At 40.9% G+C, this 26,890-nt stretch overlaps 1 protein-coding gene and 1 pseudogene across 1 annotated transcript; one reads left to right on the top strand and one right to left on the bottom strand.

The window, feature by feature from the left end:
• Positions 1 to 1,079: 1,079 nt before the first annotated feature.
• On the bottom strand, positions 1,080 to 26,890 carry LOC137292108 (uncharacterized; annotated as a pseudogene).
• On the top strand, positions 9,828 to 15,467 carry LOC137291546 (actin-1-like). The gene is made up of 3 exons (XM_067822925.1): positions 9,828 to 9,909; positions 11,637 to 11,763; positions 13,306 to 15,467. The coding sequence occupies exons 2-3, from the start codon at positions 11,641 to 11,643 to the stop codon at positions 14,293 to 14,295; spliced, it is 1,113 nt and encodes a 370-aa protein (XP_067679026.1). The 5' UTR covers positions 9,828 to 9,909; positions 11,637 to 11,640; the 3' UTR covers positions 14,296 to 15,467.

The raw sequence follows: 26,890 nt of genomic DNA, 5'->3' as shown, positions 1-26,890 counted from the left end.
TAATTTTGAACCATACTGTATTATATGGTCTTGGGTTAGACCGAAGAAATTTCAGCAAGTTGAAAATATCTCTACATATAACTTGAATACCAAGTTCCCGTAGTGTACCGGTTTCACCGACACCGGTTTCATAGGAAGCATCAAAATGACTGATGGTAGGTATTTTTTCATGAAATGTAGACTTGAAATAAAATTGTAAACAACAGCTGTGCGGTTTTAATCAGTATATCACTGTGACCATTTGTCAAACAGCTGGAAGCGTTCGTATTCAACAGTCACAGAGACCATCACTGTTGCGCTATTCAATAGTCAGAGGGACCACCACTTTTGCACACTCTAACAGTCAAAGATACCATCAGCTTTACGCCATTTAACAGTCAAGTGTCAGAGCTTTATTATGTGAATGTATTCGCAAAACAGCCGAATATTCAGTTATCAATTTACTGATAACTCACGGTTCTCCTTGGAATAATACATTGCTCTTAGTTCCACATCCATTTGTCTTTCATATATAAACAAAAATAAATTAGGTTAATATTTTATTTAGACGACATGTACTAACTTTGCCATAAAACGGGGTCAGCGGGGATCAAGAATACATACCGCTTTCACGTGGACTACTAAGACGCCATAGTTATCACAGTTTCAGTCGTGGAAGCAATCAGAGCTACATATAATCTGTTTTTCTTCTAAAATACGCAACAGAAACCACATACATTCTGTGTAGCTTAGATACAGATACGTTATTAAAACGTTATAATTACCCACCATTATCGTCAGTATCGTATAGTAGATTTACGTCAGAGCTGCAGCACGGAATAGGACGTCTCGCTCCTGACTCTGTGTGAAACTATCCATACAATAAAACCATATTAAAGACACAAAAAAGGTATCATTAACCAATGAGAAAGGCAGCATGTAAGAAAAAGAAATAGCTGAAAATCTCAAAATATTATCGACATATATACCAGTTGTTTTGACATTTCAATTTGAAAACATTTGAAAATACTGGAAGAACAGTATTGATAGGGGCCATCTTAGTGATCGTAGGAGTTCACCATCTAATGCAGTGTCGGTCCCTAACACTTCCTGTGAACAATGGATGGGCCGGACTCATTGTACTCCTGCTTGCTGATCCATTTTTGCTGGGAGGTCAAACGAGAAGCAAGAATGGAGCCACCGATCCAGGCTGAGTATTTTCTCTCTGGAGAAGCGATGACCCTGATCTTCATAGCTGGTGGAGCAAGGGCTGTGATCTCCTTTTGTATTCTGTCAGCCGTTCCTGGGAACATGGTGTTACCTCCGGAGAGGACAATGTTGGCGTATAACTCTTTACGGATATCAACATCACACTTCATGATGGAGCTGAATGATACTTTGTGGATACCAGCAGATTCCATGCCCGAAAAGGATGGCTGAAAGAAGGCTTCTGGACAACGGAATCTCTCGCTGCCAATAGTGATGACCTGACCGTCGGGAAGCTCGTAGCTCTTCTCCAAAGAAGTGGAAGTGGCAGCCTTCTGCATTTCCTGTTCAAAGTCAAATGCAACATAGCACAGTTTCTCTTTGATGTCCCTGACGATTTCTCTCTCAGCAGTGGTGGTGAAGGAGTAACCACGCTCAGTCAGAATCTTCATCATATAATCAGTGAGATCACGGCCACCAACGTCTAACCTCAGAATAGCATGTGGAAGGGCGTAGCCTTCAAAGATGGGAACAGTGTGGGTGACATCATCACCCGAGTCCAACACGATACCCGTGGTACGACCAGAGGCGAGCAGAGACAGAACTGCTTTGTTGGCCAAATACATAGCTGGAGAGTTGAAGGTCTCGAACATGATCTGGGTCATCTTTTCACGGTTGGCTTTGGGGTTGAGGGGAGACTCTGTCAGAAGGACGGGATGCTCCTCTGGAGCCACACGGAGCTCGTTGTAGAAGGCGTGATGCCAGATCTTCTCCATGTCGTCCCAGTTGGTGACGATTCCGTGCTCGATAGGATATTTCAGGGTGAGGACACCTCTCTTGGACTGAGCCTCATCACCAACGTAGATATCCTTCTGTCCCGCCGTCTGAAATGAAAAATGTATTGGGGGGGTCATACGATATGTTATTTTTGACTCACCCAAAAAGAATATTGTTTGAAATGGTGTCTGCAGATAAATATCAGTAACACCAATACAATAGTACTTAAAATGGGGGTAAAATATCTAGTAGTGAAAATGGTTCCTTAATGACCAGATTTCTTTGAAATTCAGGAAAATATTTAAATATTTGACACAAACCAATCCACACTGAATCCCAATATATCGGGGAATGGTTGTCGACGACAAAATGTTTGAAACAAGAAGCGTTGAACAAAAACGTAACTATACACTCAGGTCTGTAGTGAATCGCTAAAACCCAACCTACATGAAATGCACCTGTATCATAATGTAACCATACCCTTAACCAGTATGGACTATTTTACATCTTGTCCAGAAAAGGTGCCTGAAGTAAGTGGCTACATTTATACTAGTAGCTGCTTGTGGAGTACCATTCATGTGGATTTTTAAAGCCTACGGACATAGACTTCAGGTGAAGCTGATACACAGTTTTATGATGTAGGTGCATTTAATGTAGGGTGCGTTTTAGCGATTCACTACAGATGTGAGTGCATAAAGTTTGCAGCTGGTTCCCCAAAGATGGTGAAGAAATTCATTTTCGAAGATGTAACCGGATATATATGAATACCATATAGTGATGCTTTCTGTGAGTCTAAACTTTTGATGGGTAGTACATGTAAGACCAGAGAATGAAATGGCTGACAGAAGCTCAACGACAGAAAGCCGTCGTCCGTTTACAAGGACGGCCCTCTCAACTTGAGGTGACGACGCACTTCAGCGTGTCCAGACATACCACCTCAAACCTATGGACCCGATACAACAGTACTGGGAGTGTTAATGACAGACCCAGGTCTGGTCACCCTTGTGTTACCACCACCACCGGGACCGCTATGTCCGCTTGAAACGTCTTAGTTCAAACACCACGGCCGCATCATCCACAACAATCCAAATCCCTGGACTTCGCCGAATCTCAGACCAGACAGTTATGGGAAGCCAGATTTTTGACAGAAGGCTCGTTCAAAGTCAGGTCGTTCCCTTCGTCAGTGTTGATCAACGGTTGATCTTTGGAGTTTGACAATGCTCGACCTCATGTTGCACGTATTTGACAGGACTTCCTCCCATAAAACAATGTTCAGGTGTTCTTGGCCGTATCGATCACCCGATTTATTACCTACTGAACACCCATGGGATGCTCGGAATGGACGCCTAGCCAACCTAATCCGCCACCCCAGGCACTACAAGAACTGCACACAGCACTTCAGCAAGAGCATCTAAACATTCCCCAAGACAGCATTCGTCATCCCCTATCTTCTGTGGGTCACAGCTGCCAAGCTGTTATCGATGCTCATGTAGTCACACCAGGTACTGACATTTTACTGTGACCTAGTGCCTTAATAACCCTTCGTGGTTTTACGGATGATCATGTTTTTGAAATTTGTCAAGTGATGATTTTGCTATAACTGAGCAATGATATCATGTTTGAATCCGTTTAACGCACCCCATTTACTTGCAGAAATATATTTTCCAGAGCCTGTCAAACATTAGCTATGCAAGGTGAACGAGCTCTAAGGCCGTAAAGCAATTCATATGTAAATATAGGGAATTGCCGATACATCCAGCATTTATTCTGTTTGATGGAAAAATGAAAACAATCCTGTTGTACAGCTCTGAAATGTGGGGCATTAACATAAACAAAAATATTGCACAAGTAAATTCAATGTTATATACGTTCTTGTAACGCATGGGCTACAGAACTGCGAACAAGATTATTTTATCTGAATGTGGGCGTTTACCAATAGTGTTAATGCCCGGGTATTTGATACTTGCTAAGAATGATGGCACAGCTAACATTCAAGAAGTAGTTATGAAATGCTTAAACCATTAGAGGATACTTGAGGTATTAATTCGGCTTCCGTCGTTAAAACTATTCTCTTAAACCATACCTTTGGACATGTAATCAACACGCAATATTTCATTCAATCATTCAAGCAGCGCTGCACAGACATTATCAACAAGACTGGCATAAACAAACTACGTCATCAACTTGTGTCAACTTTAGTTCATAATGTAAACAGAGCACTAATACAGACTATATTTCGAAGGCAAAATCATCTCAAGTCTACACATGCTTAATCTAAATGTAATGCTCACAGCTTCAAAGCCCAAGCAGTACTAGTTTCGAAAACTGTAAATGTAATAGGTACCCAATGTTCATATTTGACATTAGCTGACATCTAGTACTGAATGCACTAATGCACATCTGTTGTAGGTCGACTCCATTATGGATTCATATATGTTTTATGACAATGTACAACTGTTGATCATCTGCAGCGTGGAAGTTTAGTAAATGCTCACGAATAATACTTCCTAGAGGCTGCATGTACATCAAAGGACAGGACCCATCATAGGCTCTTCTCGAACTTCACGCTTTAAGTCCATGAGATCAGAACAAGACTAGGCCAGTCTGTGCGCTCATGGGTCTTTTGCCAAGGTAGGGTTCCAACCAAGCTAGTACTGTGCCTGCTATGCCAAAGGTGTGCTTGAGGCGGGATCGCGAAATGCAATGGTCAAGATCAGACAGATCCAGCAACACGAGCAAAGCAACTGCCCGGTTGCAGAAAAATGTATATGGGTATGTATTGATGTACTGATATCACTATAAATCGTAAATTTACAGGTTGCACATTAATTCACTGTTTTGATTTAACATATGCACTATCGGGCTCTGGGCTTCTTATACAAATACAAATATGTCTGTCTCATAAATGACGAAAATTTATGGAAATGATTTCTTTCCATCAAATGTTAAATTCTCATATTTCAACATGACTCTAGTAGTGTTTAGTGTAATACCTGGTGACTGGGACGACCAATGGCGGAGGGGACAACAGCCTTTGGGGAATCATCACCGGAGAACCCGGCCTTTAAAGTAACGCCGTTGTCGAAAACTACTGCATGAATCTCGTCGTCACACATTCTGACAGAATAGTTTGGAGCAAGTATTGTTCCTTGTAGCACGCCGGCTGGGGACTGAATGACACCACATCCTCCACAGCTGCATTTATGTGCGCCGATCAAAGCACCTGTCGGAAACCAGCAATAAGGCATTACCATACAACATGTACTGAAGCTTTGCAATAGTTGCGCGAGTCTTTCAAGGAGAGAAGCACACCAAATAAGAAAGAGGTAGAGTGGGTAAAAGTTCTCAGTGATATGTAGGCAGGTTGGACACAGAAGCAGAGGTGAAGCAATGACCAAGTTCATCTGTGGCATGAAACATGTTTGTATCTTATGGAATAAGCTTCAATTAAGTTTGTGTTTTTGTTGATAGTTTTACGTACTACGTTATATTTCCATCTAAATGCATCATGTAGCCTTGTCTCCCCTGAAACGTTTCGGATGTTATTTTCAGTGCGCATATTCGCGTTACCATACTTCATCATTTTCATCTGACTGTGTATATACAACATGTACCACCCACACCATCACTTTACATATCATGTGTCGCAATTGTATTTTCACAGTGATAATAAGATATAATTTGCGTTGAGCAATATTCTATAGCAGGTTGAGTCACGTTTCTACTGACGGTGATTATTTATTTCCACACTTTTAATTTAAGGACAAACACGCTCGAGAACTATGTACACGTTGAATATACCCTTGATAGAAACGTATTTTGAAACAATAAACGTAGATTGAGGTAAACCCACGTAGTTCATTCTTCTGCGTCATAAATGATAAATACAAAACCCATACAGAATATCATTATATTGAAAAAATGAATTCATGATCTCCGTAACAATACCAGTCATGTTGACCCATTGGATAAGTCAATATTAGACAGTAGACAAAAACAGAAGTGCCCTACCTGATGACGGGGACGACCCACGATGGAGGGGAAAACAGTATATGGGGTATCATCACAGGAGAACCCGGCTTTACACATGCCGGAGCCGTGGTCAGTAACCAACGCAACAACACCTTCGTCACATATTTTGACAGAATAATATACAAGTCTACCATACAAACATTAAACAAATCATCAAAACTGCACTCGTATACACCAAAACAGAACAAAACTCACCAAAATAAATAATAATATATATAATATGTGTGTGTGTGTGTGTGTGTGTGTGTGTGTGTGTGTGTGTGTGTGTGTGTGTGTGTGTGTGTGTGTGTGTGTGTGTGTGTGTGTGTGTGTGTTTACAGTGTCTGTGAGTTTACGATCTAGTGGTGTCGTGGACAAGGTGCTGGACAAGTGGAACATTTAATCGCCAACAAATCACCTGGTGCCCTCAGTAGTGATGTTTAGTAATTAATGGACATATTCACAGTTTTAACGAGATACATCTCCTAGGACGTGGTAAGTCTTCATTTTGATCTAGTTTTCAACAAACTTGACAATAGGAGCTGTGACAAGGAATGGATTTGGAATTTAAATGATACATTGCAGTACCTTGAAGCTGTGGTGTCATTAAATATTGTTAGTTTGAAAACATTGCAGCCACACTTAAAATGCCACTTTAGGCCATTAAATCGTCATCTCTGTTTGTATCGTTATGGATTTTCACAGCCTGGAATTGCTGATTCCCAAACCAACCAGCTGCTGCCGTCGATTCTTTGAAGGAGAAGAAGAAATTTATTCAATTTAAAGGTCACAGGCAATAAATACAAACAGCACGATGGTTCGAAAACCGTACCCGTCTCGGAATGGGAACGTGCACGAGGGTGCACTCTTGAGAGTTTGACCAAAGTTTTGTGTTCCATATCTTCTGTCAAAACGTCAGAATTATCAAACATAAATCTGTCCAATCGGAGACGGCATCTCACACGCTCGAACATGGAGCTATATAATTGCATAATTCCTTTTCACATAATTTCTCCCTTGTCACAGTCTCATGTTTTTGAGAGGGTAGATTTAGAAATGGGTACAGTGTGTTAAGTCCATTTCTGGTGTCCCCCGCCGTGATATTGCTGGAATGTTGCGGCGTAAAACGTAACTCACTCTCACACATTGTAGTGTCAATCACGTACCTCGAGTGCCCTTTTGCACGTTTAACTTGATGTCTCCCATTGCCGAAGTTAATGAATGCAGTTAACTATTTAGACCCCTGCGGTGGCTGAGTGGGTCAGATCGCGTCCTGGAGGTAACAAACCAACAGTGAACAAGTTGTTTTTAAAAACAAACACATTGTTCAATATACACGACTGAATAAGGCAGGTATATATTTCAAATTTGTAAATGAATTATGACTAATTTACAATGAGAATTAAAGTCCTCTCGTGCAAAAATGGCCAAGAGGCCAAATAACAGCCCCACTGATTTGGATCCAGCAAAGAACATCATGACAAGGGATCAAAATTTTGTTTTCTAATTAGTGTGATGAGGCGCTGAGTGTATTGCTAGCATACAACATGTGTTTTAGTGAGCGAGTTTAGTTTTACACCGCACTCAGCAACATTCCAGCTATATACAACAAGAAGAGAAAATGGACCCAAATCATCGAAATCTTCAATTTTGCTCACATAAAGATGCTAACGACGTTGGTCGTTCTGTCCCATGTGGTCATTTGTGTGAACACCGTCGTGACAGTTGTCAGTTGACAGTTGTCAGTCTCTGCCATTGTTACCACCGCATTGATCCGAATAACTGCTTGAATAACTTAGTCCTTTTCTAACGATTGTTACTTTGGTCAGTATACTGTGCTACAGCATCGATGAAAAACCTGACAAAATATTCTGTCAACCCCTTCCTGGATTTTTTTCTATTGTAAATAAACTGGCTGTCGCCCAGTAGTGAAGGGCGCCATTGTGCAGTCCCCGCTCAGTGAAGCGCCAGTGCATCATACCCAGATAACCAGGCTGGCCTCCAGGGCTTTGAAAGAAGTTGTGATTGTACAATGCCACTTAGAAAGTACAGTCCGTTTGATTCCATTTGAGACCAATGAATTGCTCACTAACACAAAATCTCATAATTGCAACAAAACCAAATTTTGCACAGCCACATGAAATCGACAGACCAACTCTGATGATGTGTCTCATAATTTGGGACACCCGAATAAAAAAGTTTTTTAACAAACGATCATCATTTTATTGTCACCTTTCGCTGTTTTGTACAAGGGGGGCCTCTTGCTGGTAGAACAGCCAGGTGGGCAAGGTTCGCGTGTGAAATTGACACGTGTGATTTGCTCGGCGAACCAGACTTTCGTGATTGCAGTACCTGAAACAACGAGATTATCACACGACGCTAAGCCAACTATTTGCAAAGTATTCAACTTTTTTGAAACCGAAGTTGAAAGGGGTAGGCCTCAACATGCTGTGGCTAAGTATCGTTTACGAACTGCACGTGCTGTTTGGATGACGGAATTGAAGTCAAAAACTATCTTGAAAAATTGTACCGATTCAACCTGCACGGACACAACTAAGGGGACCGTCTCAAAAGCCACACAATGTGAGAGAGTCGATTCATTTCAACATCAGCTGGTAAGAAACGACATCGAGTCTCTATATAATCATAGTACCTGTGTCTCTCTGCGAATTCTGAAAAAAAGCATATAGAGACAAATCATTCTTTGGTCACTTCAAAATATCACTTATGGAAGTTGCTTCACAAATTTGGTTTCCGTTACAAACAAGTAGGCTCAGAAAATAGACGTGCACTGTGCGAGAGGTGTGATATTGTTCGACTAAGAAACCAGTACTTATGCACAATTCGAAAGAAACGTACAGAGGGTTACGAGCCTGTATATTTGGACGAAAAATGGGTAAATATTTCCCATACCGCAAGGACACAATGGTTCGCTAGCTCCTCTTCAGAGTCCTGTGCCAGAAAGTTACCACTTGGCAAGGGAGAGTGACTGATTGGTTGCGAGAGTCGGGGATTCCTACCTGGCTGCTCCCTAGTCTTCAAGGCAAAATGTAAAGACAACCGATACTATCATACCGAAATGAATGGGATGGTTTTCTTAGAATGGGTACAAAATCAATTGGTACCGGCACTGCCCCCCCCCCCCCCCAAAGTCTGATTGTCATGGATAACGCTCCATATCATGGCGTTCAAGTACCTAATACAAATGCCCAAACATGTAACAGTAAGAGGGGGGACATGATAGAATGGTTGAATATCGTATCCAGAAAAAGCAAAGAAACCTGTTCTGTATGACATCATAAAGTCAAATAAAACCACACCTGCCTTTAAGGTTGATGAGTACCTTACAGAACATGGTCATTCAGTTTTGCGATCCACCATCAAGCCAGTCGTCATCAGGGTAGACTCTGACGATAGTGACACCGATTCGGACAACAGCGTCTTATTAAAGTGGCAACACTGACTCCCAATAAATCTCTCAAGTGGTAACCAGAAAACGGCTTTTGAGATGACCCCATCTTCACAACACAGGTTTGTTGATTACTTGGCTGTCAATGCCAGCACACAAGTCAGCTGCCTGACATTTGAAAGAATTGTCAATATATTAATATAATTATATAATTGTTACATACACCGACGTGTTGGTCTTAACGAGACTCAGAAGTACTTGAGACAGACATGTGTGTACAGCAAACATTCGTGTGATGTAAAATGTAGACACAGGAGGACGGTAATATTTTATCAGTAGTTTGTCAGTTAATAGTAATATTTGCCAAAAACCACTAGAAGCGTCCATACAATCTGCCCAAAGCCGGTCGTGGTATTCACGCTCAACTGCCCAGTGCAGGAAGTAAGAGAGTGACGAGTCACGGCCCATGGGCAGGCTGGTGTTGGGATCGTGTTCTGTAGTAGAACTCTTGCTGAGACTGAAGTCAGGTATGTTCAAACATCAATGGTATCAGGGCAGTTACAAGTGTTACACTGTCATTCACCGGAATCAGCTGGTGCACACGTTATGAGATATTGTTGGGTGTGTATGTCCGAGTTGCCGCCCTTACAGGACATACTTCAATGTTGCAGTTGATAACTTCCTTCTTTGAATGTTTTTTTATGCAGTGATATTTAAGCGTTTTTTTTTTTATCAAGTTGTTTGGGTTTCTCTCTTGTGGCGATGTAACATGTATTATCGTAGCGACACAGCCGAGCGCGGCCACGCTCAAACGTCCAAATACGTGTACGCTTTATGTACACAGTCGGCGACCTCCCACTCACTGGTGAATGGACGGGCTAGCTTGGTGTTACTTTGTCAGCGAGGCATGGCTGTATGTGAAGTACAGCTTCGTGACGTCGTGCAAGACAGTTTACGAGAAAACGCGGTAATTACCACGATCTACGAATAAAGGTGATCCACGAATTTAGGTTGCGCGTTGAGGAATGAAAAACTAAATTTCAGTGTTATATGCCTAGGAAATTGTGCAAACATGTAAGGGAAGTAAATGCAACATGTAAATTAGTACAACATGTCGGGAAGCCAATGAAATATTTTTGCAAGGTGTGAAGGGAGTCAGTGCAAGATAGTAACATTTGCAAGCTAAGAAAATTGCATATGGTATACTAAAATCTGTTTACACATTCAATCCAAGTCCTTATGGTTTGTTATTTAAGATATTTGATACTAAAATTAGCCCAGTTGTTTTATATGTAGCTGAAAAATGGGGAGTTGCTAAATTCAATGAAGTTGAAATTGTACATATGTTTTGCTGTAAACGGTTCTTAAATGTCAAGCGGTCGACTCCGAAAATGTAGTTAAGAGAGAATGTGGCCGTTATCTAGTGTATGTATATAAAAAAGGCTGTTAGATATTGGTGTAAAGTATATAAAATGCCAGATTCTAGGTTTGTAAAGAAATGCTACGATATGTTACTTTTAGACTCTGTAAATGGTAAAACAAACTGGACATACAAAATTCGGAATATTGTCTACTTTTTTGGATTTTGCTTTATGTGGGAACATCGGCAAAATTTGTGTAATGTTGATCAGTTCATATCAGAATTTGTCTTTAGACTGAGAGCAAGTTATGAACAAGAGTGGCACTCATCGCAAGTAAAAAATCCTAAATAAATCCACTTTATTCTTGTTTTAAAATCTTATCAAATGTTGAATAACATAAAAGATTTATCAATCTCAAAATTCCGATCGGCCCTTGCTAAATTCCGATGTTCTTAACACCGTCTCCACACTGAAACCGTTCGATGTATCATTAACCAACGCAGATCGAATAGATTATGTCCTGTGTGTAAAAATAACTCTATTGAAAACGAATTTCATTTTATTTTAGTTTGAATGTAGTTATCAAAATCTGAGATGTTTGTATTTACCACATAAGTTCTATTCAAATCCCACCATTCATGAGTTTAAAAATCTAATTAATCGCTAATGTTAATTGACAGTCCAGTAAAAAAAACTACCTTTATATTTATATACACCATGAAGTGAAACTTAGAGATTCACTCTTGTGCCAGTAATATCATGCTTCCTTTTGTACATTTTGTAAATCAGTTTATTGTCTTTTATTGTCTATTTTATATGCACATACATACAAACAATAAAGAAAGATTGAGTGACGTGATTGAGTACATGATTAGTTGTGTTTTGTTTTCTAGGAAGATGGATGAAGTATCTACCCCTATTGTCATTGACAACGGTTCGAGCACAAGCAGGGCAGGGTTTGCCGGGGCCGCCCAGCCGTTGTGTATCTTCCCGACCATTGTAGGCAGGCCCAGAGGACAGGTCTGAAGCCAACAGTTTCTTTTGGATTTTATAGCAGGGCAAACTCTTATCCCGAAAATTGATTGTATGACTTATTTTCATCTACCTGACATAGATTTTATGGTTACATGTGTTTGTATATTTATGATCAAAGGCATATGCTTTATCGGATAATGGAGACTGGTTCGGGTCCGGCGTTGATATAGAGATAACGTAGACAGACATAGTGTGCACTGTAAGAAAAATCCGGTCGTAAGATTAATTAATACTAATCCACTGGGTACGATATCAGACACACATAGAGCTGTCTCATAGAGCTGTGAATCTTGTGTTGTTAAGTATTCTTTTCTAATCCCTGACGAGTACGTGCCCTGAAGCTTCAACTGTAAACAATGCTTATTCTCTGGACTAATCATTAGTTCCTTACTTGAACACAACAAAAGTCCTGAAAGTCATATTGCATTTGCAGCATTAGCTCGAGAAATATCATTCAGCCAGTGACCGATGTTGTAAATACATATAGCGTCTACGCTCGGATGTTGATCTCTATTCACAATGCGTCATCATAAGGTGCAATATCAATGAAAGTGAGCGTGCATGTTCTTACTTCTTTCTGGAACTGTAATATTGAAACATGAGTTTTGGAAACCACGATTACGATTTCAAGAATGGATTACTACAATCACAAACAGGACGCAGTGTACCTTCGGTACGGACATTTTGTACTTTCAGACGTATTCGGACATATTGAGAAGGTAAATTTTCTATCGCTCATTAACAATACCACATTCATATGTGAAAGTGGATATGCTTTATCCCAACGTTTGTTTAGTGATTGTTTCACACCGCAGTCAAGTCTGGTTGAAATATATAAATTATACAGACAACCATTACACTTCATCACAGGTAATTAATTTCAAATCAATCCTCTAGCCATTGGCACATAACGCTGGATGTACTGCTCCACCTACACCTACCAACAGACAGACACATGCACACGCCAAAGAAACTAATAAACAACCAGACAAACAAATAAAAAAATTAATGTACATAGTAAGTGACTGCACAAAATCAATGACAACCCCCCTCGCGGATTCAGAACATGTGTACAACATGTGTACCCCCACCCCAACCCACAGCCGTAAATTATGAGCAGTCCCTTAGAAAAACACATACATAGAAAGAGCATGCTTGAAATTATTTCAAGAGTTGTGAAATGTAGACACCAACAACTGATGCAGCCTGAATATCCGACAAGAAGGGAAAAAAGTTGGAGTTATCCCCCTTGTATGAATTTTTATATCGTTATGCAGGGTCTGAATACGACATAAGTAAGGCATGTAGAACATGTTATGTTGCTGACATAAGTGTGTCCTGACACAGAGTGGTACTTAACGCTTGGTCTTTTGTGTCTGCTGTTTACAGACACATTGTTTTTGTCGCCTCATACCTAAGTCGTATACAACTGTATACGAATTGTAATCATTGAATAAACATATTGACTGCCAGTAACACGATAACTACTGGCATATATACACATAATGCTGAGACGTTCTCTTTCAGGGTGTGATGGTCGGAAAGGGACAGAAAGACAGCTACGTCGGTCACGAGGTTCAGACCAAGAGAGGTGTCCTCACTGTCAAGTACCCTATTGAATACGGCATCGTCACCAACTGGGACGACATGGAGAAGATCTGGCATCATACCTTCTACAACGAGCTACATGTGGCTCCAGAGGAGCATCCCGTCCTTCTGACAGAGGCTCCCCTGAACCCCAAGGCCAACCGTGAAAAGATGACCCAGATCATGTTCGAGACCTTCAACACTCCCGCTATGTCTCTGGCAGCCCAGGCTGTTTTGACTCTGACTTCATCTGGCCGTAAGACGGGTATTGTTCTGGATTTCGGTGACGGTACAGCGCATCCAGTTCCCGTATATGAAGGATATTATTTGCCACACGCTGTCTGTAAGACGACAGTGTCGGGGCGAGATCTAACATATTACCTGTTAAAATTGCTGATCGAAAAAGGCGACGATATCAACTATAACGTCGCCAGAGACATTAAAGAGACGCTGTGCTACGTGGCCTATGACTACGAACACGAGTTGATTACGATGACCAAGTCTACTTTAAACAAAACCTATGTACAGTCCGATGGGACCTTCATCAATGTGGGTGAGGAACGCTTCAAGTGCCCTGAGGGGATTTTTAATCCTCCATTGCTGGGTGAGGAAATGCCGGGTATACAGGATATTTTGTGTCGCTCCATACAGCTGTGTGATAGCTCCATCCGTGATCAGCTGTATGACAATATAGTCTTGTGTGGGGGGCCTACACTTTTCCCAGGATTCTCTGATCGCCTCCGGAAAGAGGTAGAGATCCTAGCACCCGCTGGAACTTCCGTCAACGTGAGAGCACCTCCGCATGGAATCTTGTCAGCATGGGTGGGAGGCTCTGTGAGGGCGGCGTTGCCCTCCTTCATGGATGCTGTAATGACGAAAGATATGTACGATGAATATGGCCCATCTCTAGTTCATCGTAGTTGTTTTTGAACCATCACTGAACCGTCATTGTTTTTATTCCTATAAGCATTTTTGCAACATATTCATTTTTGTCGTATTCAGAAGATACATACATATATTTCAACATTGTTAAAAAACAAATCACATTTTGAAAAACTATTTTATCCATAATTGTGCAGGGGATAAGGATCGGTGACTTGTCAAAAAGTACCAAAGTTTGCTACATTCATACCTAGTTTTGTAAGATCAGCGATCATTCGAATTTTGATATATAATATTTACGAGGGCAAACATATCGGGGTTTATATTATCATACGATGCCGTAGGATAAAGTATCACTTTACGAGGAAGTTTTCCATGTCAAGCCTCGATTTCGAACGGAACTATTTTGTCATTCATTAAATTTACTATGCTTTACTACGTTCATTCATAGATAACCAGTGGCTCTTTCAAACAAAACTCTTGTTGATGGGAGATTAAAGGTTATCAATTATATATTTATGACTGAAATATATGTTTGTGTTTTTTCAGACTCAGGGTTTACAAATAACTGTTAATGAAAATGCGCACTTACTTCATATGCGAGTAGGTAAGTGGCTGTAAGTGGTGCTAAGGTCTGCCTGATTACGTTGATATTTTCTTCCGCCGCTATTACAGGTGACGTGGCCTTTCATTATAATCAGGTACTTCCCTCCGTGTTTAAGTGATACATATTTCTACGACAATAAACAGAATATCACATTCGTGCCCATGCCATACTATGATTACGACACTCGTGCCGAAACGCCGAAATACCAACATTACCATAGTATGACATGGGCACTCATATAACATCCTCTATGAATCCATCCTAAAATTCTTCTTTCTCCTCGGAACCATGTTTACTGGAAGCACATCAAAGACGCATGTTAGAGAGAGATTTTTTCCATGCATACAGTTTAAAACAAAAGACACTGTTATCCTTAAGATTTGATGCCCTGGATATATCGAGGACGATGTCAGAGGAGTTTTATCTATTATTCCTCATTATTATGATAGTGTACCCTCCACCTAACAAACATTCCACCGCCACGTTGGATGTATATATTGTTTAGTTCAGTTCAGATGTCAAGTTTGCTGATAACTTGATTAAGCGAAGACTGACAAAGTGTATACCTCTCGTTCAAACTGTGTAAGCTTTCATTAAAGTGACTGCATTAATGTACCTGCACTAGCGGCTTATTCTTTCAAAATAAATCGGTTTATTGGTTACCAAGTCCCTCACCTGTCTATCAGCTTAACTGTTATAGGTTTTGATATTGATGATGTATACTCCAGTAATGTGTGTCCGTGTCCGTCACGGCAACTAGCATTCACATATACTGTCATAGTTTCAAAAACTTTCGAGCACTTACGACCATCGCCAATAACGTGGAGAGCTCTAGAACATAGTCGTAGCCTCGTGTTTATGTTTGTCGAAGGGAGGTAACTCCAAAGTGCTGCCTTAGAGGTGTGCCGTTTAAATAATTCTCTGTGGGAAGTGTGACCCATAACAACTCACCCTAAAACCGTAAATATTATGACCCAATTACAAATACCATAATAATAATAATAATTAATAACAACTCTAATCGCGGAAAATACCCACTCCTAACAATATCACTGGACATCTGACCCAAACTTCTGGTACTGACTCAGTGTTCTGCTGATTACACTTTGACTGAAGTCTGCAAGGTGAAGCATTGTTGACACAGTTTCCAGTAAACGTGTAATCTGATGCTGGAGGCCATACGTGCATTCAGTGACTCAATCCTTAGTTTCCAAAGTAGTAGTGCCCTCCGATAATGACGTGCAAACATTCCTCCGACATCCACCTAAACAAGAATTTTAAGAACCTTGTGTACATCACGTAGCATGATGTTCAGTGGGTCAATTCAGTTTTATGTCGCAAGAGGGGGGCACCAAAAATCGGCTCCATTCATGTGGGGGATCGAACACGGATCTACAGCTTGACGAATGAATGTTTTGACCTATCGGCTATCCAACCTCTCCTCGAGAAACTGAAGTCAACAAAACCTATGTAAAATAGAGTAGTATAATTTTAGGTATTGTTTCCTCCTGGTGCGAGTTGTGCCTCGGTCGATGTGAAATATGTTTCAAACAGAACTCAGACTTAAGGTGTAAAGACAATATTCCTCGTTGTCGTGTGTCACTACTTGTTATTTTAGCATTAACAACACATACAAACAGACATACAGTATATGAAGTCTCCAATACAACATATGAAGTCTCCAACCAAACAATCTATCTCCACTTTGGTGAAAAATGTTAAATAGCGGTGATAATTCTAGGAGTTGCGATAGGGCAAAACGTTTGCCTGAGGGGAAGTGACAAAACTGTCCATGCACGGTAAGATATTAGGCTCATCGTTTGCAAATGGGGACCATGTCAATATACCACATGTACACTGTATAAGCGTAAAACTTAGAAAAGTAGTGCACTGCGCATTTATTCTTGCACACAAACCAGCCTTAAAACATCGAAAACACAAGAATCAAACGTCAAAATTTGAAACATATTTGAAAATTTATACATCAATATCATATATCGTTTCACTGTCTATTCTATCAAACCCGTTCCAAAGTTATATACAGTCCCTCCTGACTCTTGGACAATCAACTCGGGCAGTCTTTCACAATATTATCACAGTGTGAATCCCCAGCAGGCTCTCAACAAGGAACAATACTTGCTCCTACTTTATTTTATTAACATGTTTGACTTCGTTTCAGCTTTGGTTATTGACAATGGATCCGGCATTTGTAAGGCAGGCTTTGCCGGTGACGATACCCCAAGAGTTGTTTTCCCCTCCATCGTCGGTCTTCCCCATCATCAGGTATTACACTTAATTCTGCCAGTGTCATGCCATGCCATACCCAACGCCACAATGAGACTGGATATTGGTGGCCGTGATCTCACTGAATATTTGATGAAGATCCTGACTCAGGTGGTTGTTCCTTCACTACCACTGCCGAGGGAAAAATCGCCAGGCCAAGGAGAAACTGTGCTATGTCGCACTGGACTTAGAGCGGGCGATGCCTTCTACTTCCACTTCTTCCTCCCTGGAGAAGAGCTATGAGCTTCCTGACAGGTCGTCGTCATTGGCAAGGAGAGGTTCCTTTGTCCAGAGGCCCTCTTCCAGCCATCCTTCGTGGGTATGTATCAAACGGTATCCACGAAACAGCATACAACTCCATCATGCAGTGTAATGTTGATATTCGTAAAGACCTGTATGCCACCATGCTCCCAGGTATCGCAGATAGAATGCAGAATGAGATCCAGCCCTTGCCCCAGCAACAACGAAGATCAAGGGCAGCGCTTCACCAGAATTCTCAGTCTGGATCGGTGGCTCCACCCTTGCCCTTCGTTTGACCTCTGAGCAAAGATACATCAGCAAGCAGGAGTACGGTGAGTCCGGTCCATCCATTGTTCACAATAAGTGTGCTTAGTTCCTGGTACTGCAGCTGCATGTGATGTTGACATTGAAGAGAGCACTTTCAGTCATTTAGAAGACCACTCTTTCGTAGTTTTATTCTGGTAGTTGGAGCTGTATTGAAATGCATTGAAATGACAAAATTCCTGGTGTCCTCTCCTTCATGTTTTGAGCTTTTAAGTATGTTTCCTTTTGGTATTGGGTATTCATAACTTTCATTGTGTCTTTTATATGTTTCTACTCTCTTGGATCTCTTGTATGGTTGGTTTGAAAACGAGTAAAGAGAGAGATATTCGGTTTCTTGCACTATTCACTGCTGCAGACTTCATGGAAAGTGACGTTGCCTGTAACCATCCGTCAATAAAGTTACGAAATCTGAACGTAACTACACGGAGTAGTTTTGCCTAATTGTTTTAGTCTTTCAGTAGATGTCAGTAGCAACAAAAATATTTGTAATAATTACGGTGCATATCTCCAAACACAATGTATGCTGACAGCGCACGAAAAGTTGGAGAGCTCTTGTCTGTATAGGCACGTGGAATACTTTGAAGTGATCTGAAGAGAATCTGAGGATTTAATGTCAAGAAGAATAGCAGTTCCACTCGTGTGTTTGCTGCAAAGCAAAGGAGCGATGACCACAACCAAGTAAATTTACACTTTTGGTACATACAGATGCTGACGACAATGAGACTTCATGTTGCGAGCAGAAGGATAGATCAGGTCCTTCAGCTACCATGACACAATACTCGATAAACACTAGAAAGTTACAATGAGAACTGGGAAGACAATTCGGTATTGTGGAGAATTTTGGCTGCAGAAATTCTGGACACGCTGTAGTCTGTTAATGATGTTGGAAGCTGCAGAACGAAAACTATGGTAAGGTAATAGTGATTTCTGTTGAGTATTTTACAGAAATACACAATATCATAGTGTGTTCTAATTGATTCCTATAATGAAACTGTGATGTCCACGATTTTCATGTTTTAGTTGTTTATCTCTTCTAGGGTGTGTTACGGTTAAGAGTCCCCTCTGAACCAGCAAAATATACCATACACAAGTCTTAAATATTCAATAATACATTGAGCAAACAGTGAGCAAGTTACAATGAATCAAAATACAGATTTCTAGTACGATGCACTTGAGTCACAAGTCTAAGGTAATGGGTCACACATATCAAATATTAACATATTAAATATTTACAGTGAGATCAGATATTTACTGACGCTTGTTTCCACAGTGAGCGGTCAGGCACGGAGTGTCAGTCTTGAATCTGATATTGTTGACAAACAGACGTTGATAGGCAGAGGCACACAGCTCCAGTATTTCCGAGTGTAAGTCTGTATGTGTCTCAACAGAGCCATCCTTTATATACACTGACAGAGTGTCGGGAACATTCGCCATTCATTTATAACTTCTCGAACAGGAAGTAAACAAGAGATTGCTATAGACTGTCGCTAAAAATGCTCTTGCCATTGAATATATATGATATGAAAAGAGATTAACATTAACTTACGACTATCATACCGCCAAGAGAGCGTCGAAAATCTAGGCCCTGGAATATTGAGGGCATTCCTTTCATTATTTCAAAACTTGATGATGCAGTTATATAAAGAATTATATAACTGAATTTATTAGTTATATAAAGAATTGACATAATTTATCTGACTGAATCTTTCTTCAAAATCTGGTATCCATCTAGAATCCATCTGGTATCGATGTTTTATCTATCCTACATCAGACTGTCTAAAGGAGTTAGATTATCAGGCGGCGTATACGTGCTTATGAACAAAACGGTAACTGCATACTGTCAGCAGGTATCAGATTTTCACAACAAACTGCAAACTCTTTGCTCTGTAAACATTTTGTAGCGATATCATCTTAAAGGAAATGCATGTTTCTCCACTAGCTCAAAGGTTCATGCTGCAGGAGACAACACAACAACAATCAAGCTGGTAGATCGGTGGCTGATAGAACATTCAGTTATGAACGATGAGGTCACGCCTTTTGGTGACATGAACGCAAGGATAGCGCTTAAACACAACCCAAAGGATACGCTTTGATGAAATCCCAGAACACAAACATGGCGTTGTCTGTAACAGTGACAGCTTACCTGTAAGAACTATAGTTGACGGTGTGAATGTGAATGTGAATGTGGATGTGGATGTGGATGTGGATGTTGATGTTGATGTTGATGTTGATGTGAATGTTGATGTGGATGTGGATGTGGATGTGAATGTTGATGTTGATGTTGATGTTGATGTGAATGTTGATGTTGATGTTGATGTTGATGTGAATGTTGATGTTGATGTTGATGTGGATGTGGATGTGGATGTGGATGTGGATGTGGATGTGGATGTGAATGTTGATGTTGATGTTGATGTTGATGTGAATGTTGATGTTGATGTGGATGTTGATGTTGATGTGGATGTGGATGTGGATGTGGATGTGGATGTGGATGTGGATGTGGATGTGGATGTGGATGTGAATGTGAATGTAGATGTGAATGTGGATGTGAATGAGGTCTGATGTTCCTTCATTCTGGTGTTGATTGGTCTCAGCGTTTCTCCAATGTATAGGTCAGACCTCAGTCAGGAAACTCGACCAGAAATCGGCCATCTCTGAACACATTCTCAAGAACCCTGAACACTCAATTCGATGGGAGGACACTAGGATACTATCTATCAACAACAACAACTGGCGCCAAAGGAAACTGCAAGAGGCCATCGAGATCCGGAGACAGAAACCAGCCATCAACCGCGACCAAGGAGTGTACCTACCAAGTGCCTGGGACTTATTGATAAATTAATCTCATCTACCTGTGTACATTCTATCTATGTAATTCATGTATAGCCAAGCTACCCGAGTACATCCTTACCTACTTGTGTTTGTACATCACCAACCCTCATGTAAACATGCTCACCCCCTATCGTGTGTTATGTACATCATCCTATCATGCGTAATGTATCACCATTGGCTTCCATCCTTATCCCCAATCATGTACATCGTCCTTACCCCGTATCTGTGTTATGTAAACATATCCAATCAACTGTAATGCATTACCATTGGCTTCCATCATTGTTATCTTAACTATCGGCTTCCTATCAGTGCTTGTTTATACTAGCTTTCGTTAACTCGTTCCACTTGTTACTTTGTTATTGTTTTACCTGTACATATAAATATCACCTCTGTATCCCTTTCCCAATCACCTGATGAAGGAGTAAGCATTAACTCCGAAACGTTGTGTTCTCTCATAAAGAAGTTGATATCCATAAAAATCTTCATTCTTATGTATTTTCACTTCTAAATGACATTCAAAGACTTGATGTGAATGAGGATGTGAATGTGGATGTGGATGTGGATGTGGATGTGGATGTGGATGTGGATGTGGATGTGGATGTGGATGTGAATGTGGATATGGATGTGGATGTGGATGTGGATGTGGATTTGGATGTGATTGTGAATGTGAATGTGAATGTGAATGTGAATGTGAATGTGAATGTGAATGTGAATGTGGATGTGAATGAGGATGTGGATGTGGATGTGGATGTGGATGTGGATGTGGATGTGGATGTGGATGTGGATGTGGATGTGGAAGTGGATGTGGAAGTGGATGTGGATGTGGAAGTGGATGTGAATGTACATTCACCGCCTGTCGAACAGTTTTACAATGGCTGTGTCCACGACGCATCAATAGACGACTATATGACCTTGTGTGGTATATGTAGGGCTTGTAACAGTGGCAGTGTCCACGGCACATCAATAGGCGACTATGTGACTGCGTCTGTTATATCTTGGGCTACCGGGCATTGTAACACTGGTGGTGTCCATGGAAACATCAGTAGGCGACTATGTGACCATGTGTGTTCTGTGTAAGGTTGCCTGGCTGTGAAACAGTGGCATTACATGATTAGGAGAGCCTAGAAACAGACTATGGAAAGTAGACCGTAACTGACCCCAATGCACCATTGTTTTGACCGTAGTACACAAGGTAAGATGGCATTATAAAAAAAATAAATCAAACTATGATTTGCTATGTTAATCACTACGGCCATCAGAACAACGCCTGTGACCGAAAGATGTGATGGCGCCCTAAGAAATAAGCCGAAAATCTAATCTCTTATCTTGATGTTTCTAGTTTAAATGGTGTACATTTGATCAAGGATGTGTAGCATGTGTAAGTCAATAAACTATTTATTCACTGAATATGACTACATTTTTTATGTTGTCAGAGGAAGTATCAGAATTTCTGAAGGTCGGAATTTTGAAATGTAGATTTTATCGGTAGGAGATTTTATCGGTAAGACGCTGAGATCGTTTGTCAAACCGCTGGAAGCGTTCGTACAATCTATCAACATCCTTTAGGCCCACCGGCCCATCAAAGGAAGTGACAAGTCACAGTCCACCGGGCCATCAAGCTGGGGTTTGGGACCTCTGCTGCTGACTAATTATTCATACAGACAGACATATTCTATTCAGTACAAGGTCTTTGGCCAGAAATACAGAAATTTTACTCTTCCTAAAGACCCATTTGTATATTACATATTTGAATACTTTACAGCGAAAAAAAAATGCATGCATGCTATATATATATATTGTATCTTACTTTGCTGTATGTGTTGTGCTTTCAAAAAAGGATTAACGTTTCATGCAAAATATCAAAATTATGCAAAGAAATTACAGAAACAAGGTTATGTTATGCAGTATTTACCAATAAGTGTATTAATCATTCAATGGAATTATTAACACCAAGAAACTTGACATATCTCACGATTGAATAAACCCCGTTCTTAACACTTTGAAGCATATGTTAGACCTGACTGGTCGTCATGTATAGCAAAGGGATCCTCCGATACAGAACTTGGCCCAATAAGGACATGCTTTAAGCGATAAAATGCATAGACTGCTCTGCCAGAGGATCAGGAGGGTCACAGGGTATGAGTGCTGGCTGTCATACAGTCATATGGAGGTTATATTAGGTATTGATCTTGAATCGTACACTGAGAATGACAGTTTGAATCTTCATATTTATGAATAGAGAGACTATCACTTTGTTCCATTCAACAGTCAGAGAAACCATAATTTGTACGCTCTCCACAGACAGGGAAACCATCATTTTTACACTCACCAACATCCAGTTAGATCATCTTTATACTCTCCACAGTCCGAGAGGCAACCACTTGTGCACTCCAACAGTCAGAGAGACCATCACTTTTGTACTCTCCAACAGTCAGAGGCTATCATCTTTACACTCTCCAACTGCCAGAGAGACCATATTTGTTACACTCTTCAACAGCCAGATAGACCACCACTGTTACACTCTTCAACAGGGAGACCATCGCTTTTACACTCTCCAACAGGGAGATCATCATCTTTACAGCCCCCAACAGTCGGAGAGACCATCTCTGTTACACTCTCCAACAGTCATAAAGACCGTCTTTGTTACTCTTCAACAGTCAGAGATACAACAGTCAGAGAGACCATCTCTGTTACACTCTCCAACAGTCATAAAGACCGTCTTTGTTACTCTTCAACAGGCAGAGATACAACAGTCAGAGAGACCATCTCTGTTACACTCTCCAACAGTCATAAAGACCGTCTTTGTTACTCTTCAACAGTCAGAGATACAACAGTCAGAGACACCATCTCTGTTACACTCTCCAACAGTCATAAAGACCATCTTTGTTACTCTTCAACAGTCAGAGATACCACCACTTTTACAACGTCCAGCAGTCAGAGCGACCATCTTTAATATTCTCTCCAACCGTCACATTCATATTACCAAAGGCTCATCATCTTTGATGCGTGTCAGAGCTTTACTGTGTGAATGTATTCACAAAACAGTCCAACATTCAGTTATCAATCTCTTGATTGCACACTGATCTCCAAGTTTCATATCGATTTGTTTTTCAAATATGAACAAAAATGCATTAAAGGAAATATTTTATTTATATGACATGTACTTACCTTGCCACAAACGGGGTCAGACTGGGATCAAGAATACATACCCCTGTCACCTTAGAAGATATAATGGCTAACATGTGAAAATCATACTTTCACTCGTGGAAGCAATCGGAACTACATATAATCTGTTTATCTGCGTAACATACCCAACAGAAATGACACAGTCATTTTATGTTGCTCAGATACAAATACGTTGTGGGAACGTTATAATTACACAAAGCCATTAATCGATGGTTTTGCTGCAGTGAATAGGACATCTCGGCTCCTTACTCTTTTTCAAACTAGCCATGCAATAGACACAAAGGAGTAAAAAAGACATTGAAAAGATATTAAAGACAAAAATAGTTATGAATACCCAGTAAGAAAGGCAGCATGTAAGAAAACATGAAAAAAGCTCCAAGCATTATGGAGAGGCCATGAAGTACGTTTTCTTTGTCATTTCAATATTACAACAGTTGAAACGATTCGAAGAACAGTAAATGATAGCAGCAATCACAATGATCATAGGTATTTGCCTGAATGTCACCGCTTTATGCAGTGTCAGTACCTAACACTTTCTGTGAACAATTGATGCACCGGACTCATCGTACTCTTGCTTGCTGATCCACTTCTGCTGGGAGGTCAAACGAGGTGCAAGAATAGAACCACCGATCCAGACTGAGTATTTTCTCTCTGGAGGAGCGATGACCTTGATCTTCATAGTGGGTGGAGCAAGGGCTGTGATCTCCTTCTGTAGTCTATCAGCCATTCCTGGGAACATGCTGTTACCTCCGGAGAGAAGAATGTTGGCGTATAACTCTTTACGGATATCAACATCACACTTCATGATGGAGTTGTACGTTGTTTCGTGGATACCAGCATACTCCCCACCCAAGAAGGATGGCTGGTACAATGCCTCTGGACCACGGAATCTCTCGTTGCCAATAGTGATGACCTGTCCGTCGGGAAGCTCGTAACTTTTCTCCAAAGAAGTGAATGTGGCAGCCGTCTGCATTTCATGCTCAAAGTCAAGTGCAACATAACACAGTTTCTCTTTTATGTCCCTGGCTATTTGTCTGTCTGTGGTGGTGGAGTAACCACGCTCACTTAGAATCTTCGCGAGGTAATCAGTGAGATCACGGCCACCAAAGTTCAACCTGAGAATACCATGGGGTAGGGAGCAACCTTCAAAGATGGGAGCAGTGTGGGTGACATCATCACCCGAGTCCAACACGATACCCGTGGTACGACCAGAGGCGAGCAGAGACAGAACTGCCTGGTTGGCCAAATACACAGCGTGAGAGTTGAAGGTCTCGAACATGATCTGGGTCATCTTTTCACGGTTAGCTTTGGGATTGAGGGGTGACTCTGTCAGAAGGACTGAATGCTCCTCTGGAGCCACACGGAGCTGGTTGTAGAAGACGTGATGCCAGATCTTCTCCATGTCGTCCCAGTTGGTGACGATACCGTGCTCAATGGGGTAATTCAGGGTGAGGACACCTCTCTTGGACTGAGCCTCATCACCAACGTAGATTTCCTTCTGTCCCGCCGTCTGAAATGTAAAATGTATTGACGGGTCAGACGATTGTTATTTTTGACACAGCCAAAAGGAATATTGTTTCAATTAATAATTTTGGAGTAGTTGATTGGACAAAACAAGACATCCAGAGTCTTGACCGCCTGACCAGAAGGATCATGTCTGATAACAGAGCACACCACCCTCTTTCCTCTCTTAATCGTTTATATATGCCAATCAGTTCAGGAGGTCGGGGTTTGATTAAGGTGGAAGCTCTTCATGACAGAATTTATTGTGTACTTTTGCACATATTTATTTATCGGATGATTCTCTGGTGATGCACGTCAAGACTCACAATGAAAGCAAGGAGTTCCACAGCTATTTTAAGCGTGCCAAGGGTGTTGGACATATTCTGAAATTTGAAGTTGATTTTGCTCATGGTGATGTACTGCTGGACAGTACAGCGATGGGAGTAAACCAGGTGAAGTCCTTTACCAAGTCTGCCCAGCGCCGGTTCTTTGTGGAGAAGCTGTCTGAGAAGCCATTGCATCTTGTGTACATGCAGTGCGTGGAACAGAACAGCAGTCCAACCGACTCCTTCGCCTGGTCTCACATGTGAGACTGAGGGCTTCCTTTTTGCTGCTCAGGACCAGTCACTTCCCACTCACAATCGCCAGACTGTGATTCTTAATCAAAATGTGAACATGAAATGTCGTCTCTGCAATGAATCTACAGAGACTGCCCAACACCTTGTGAGTGGATGCCCTTCTTAACAGCATATCTTAAAAGACATGATGGCATGGCTCGCTGCTTTTACTATCGTCTCTGCCATGCCTGTGGCTTTGAACCGGAGGTCCATCCACGGTATGACCCTGGACATGTCCAGGGCGTCTTCGAAAATGAAGCTAATGAAATTATTTATATCATTGAATTTTCTGTCCCTTTTGACAGCAATGTGTTCATCTCTAGTTCAGATTATACAAAGTGCGTTAATACGGACGTATATCCTTTTCAGACTAAATCATCACAACTTAAGCATACTCTTACTTTAGATGTAATGCTCACAACTTCAAAGCTGAAGCAGTACTAGTTACGAAAAGTATAAATGTAATAGATACCCAATGTCCAGTGAGTACCATGTATTACGTTTATGTCCTTTATATTTAGAAATAAAGTAAAAATATCTGCCTTATTTTTCCACAACCAACCGTCAAGACATAAATCACTTATGCTACTTCGCATAGAAAATGTTGAATTATTGTAAGGTAGCCACAATAATGTTGTGATGTACCACCTATTTATGTTGAGGAAAACGTGTTTATGGTATTTACTGATTTATCAATGTCCTAATAAATAGTAAATTTACAGGTTGCGCATTAATTCATTGGTATAATTTTACACATCATGTACTGATGACCTCAGGGCAACATATACAAACACAAACCTGTCTTTCCGTCTGAGAGATGACAAAAGTATATAGAAATATAATCGAAGACTGTGAGTAACTGATATCTTCCTAACAAATGTTAAATTGTAATATTTCAAGATGACACTAGCAATATTAAGTGTTATACCTGATGACGGGGACGACCAACGACGCAGGGGATAACAGTTGTTGGGGCATCACTACCGGCTAACCCGGCCTTCACAGTGCCAGCGCCGTTGTCGATAACAATCGCAGCAACCTTGTCATCACTCAT

Source organism: Haliotis asinina, chromosome 7 (genome assembly GCF_037392515.1).
Source record: "Haliotis asinina isolate JCU_RB_2024 chromosome 7, JCU_Hal_asi_v2, whole genome shotgun sequence".
Taxonomy (NCBI): Eukaryota; Metazoa; Mollusca; class Gastropoda; order Lepetellida; family Haliotidae; genus Haliotis; species Haliotis asinina.
Note: the sequence above shows the minus strand (reverse complement) of the source record. Positions and strands in the feature narration are given on the sequence as shown.

Coding starts and splice junctions, on each gene's coding strand:
- LOC137291546 (XM_067822925.1), top strand. CDS start 11,641: ATGGATGAAGTATCTACCCCTATTGTCATTGACAACGGTTCGAGCACA. Junction 11,764..13,305: donor TAGGCAGGCCCAGAGGACAG/GTCTGAAGCCAA, acceptor GTTCTCTTTCAG/GGTGTGATGGTCGGAAAGGG.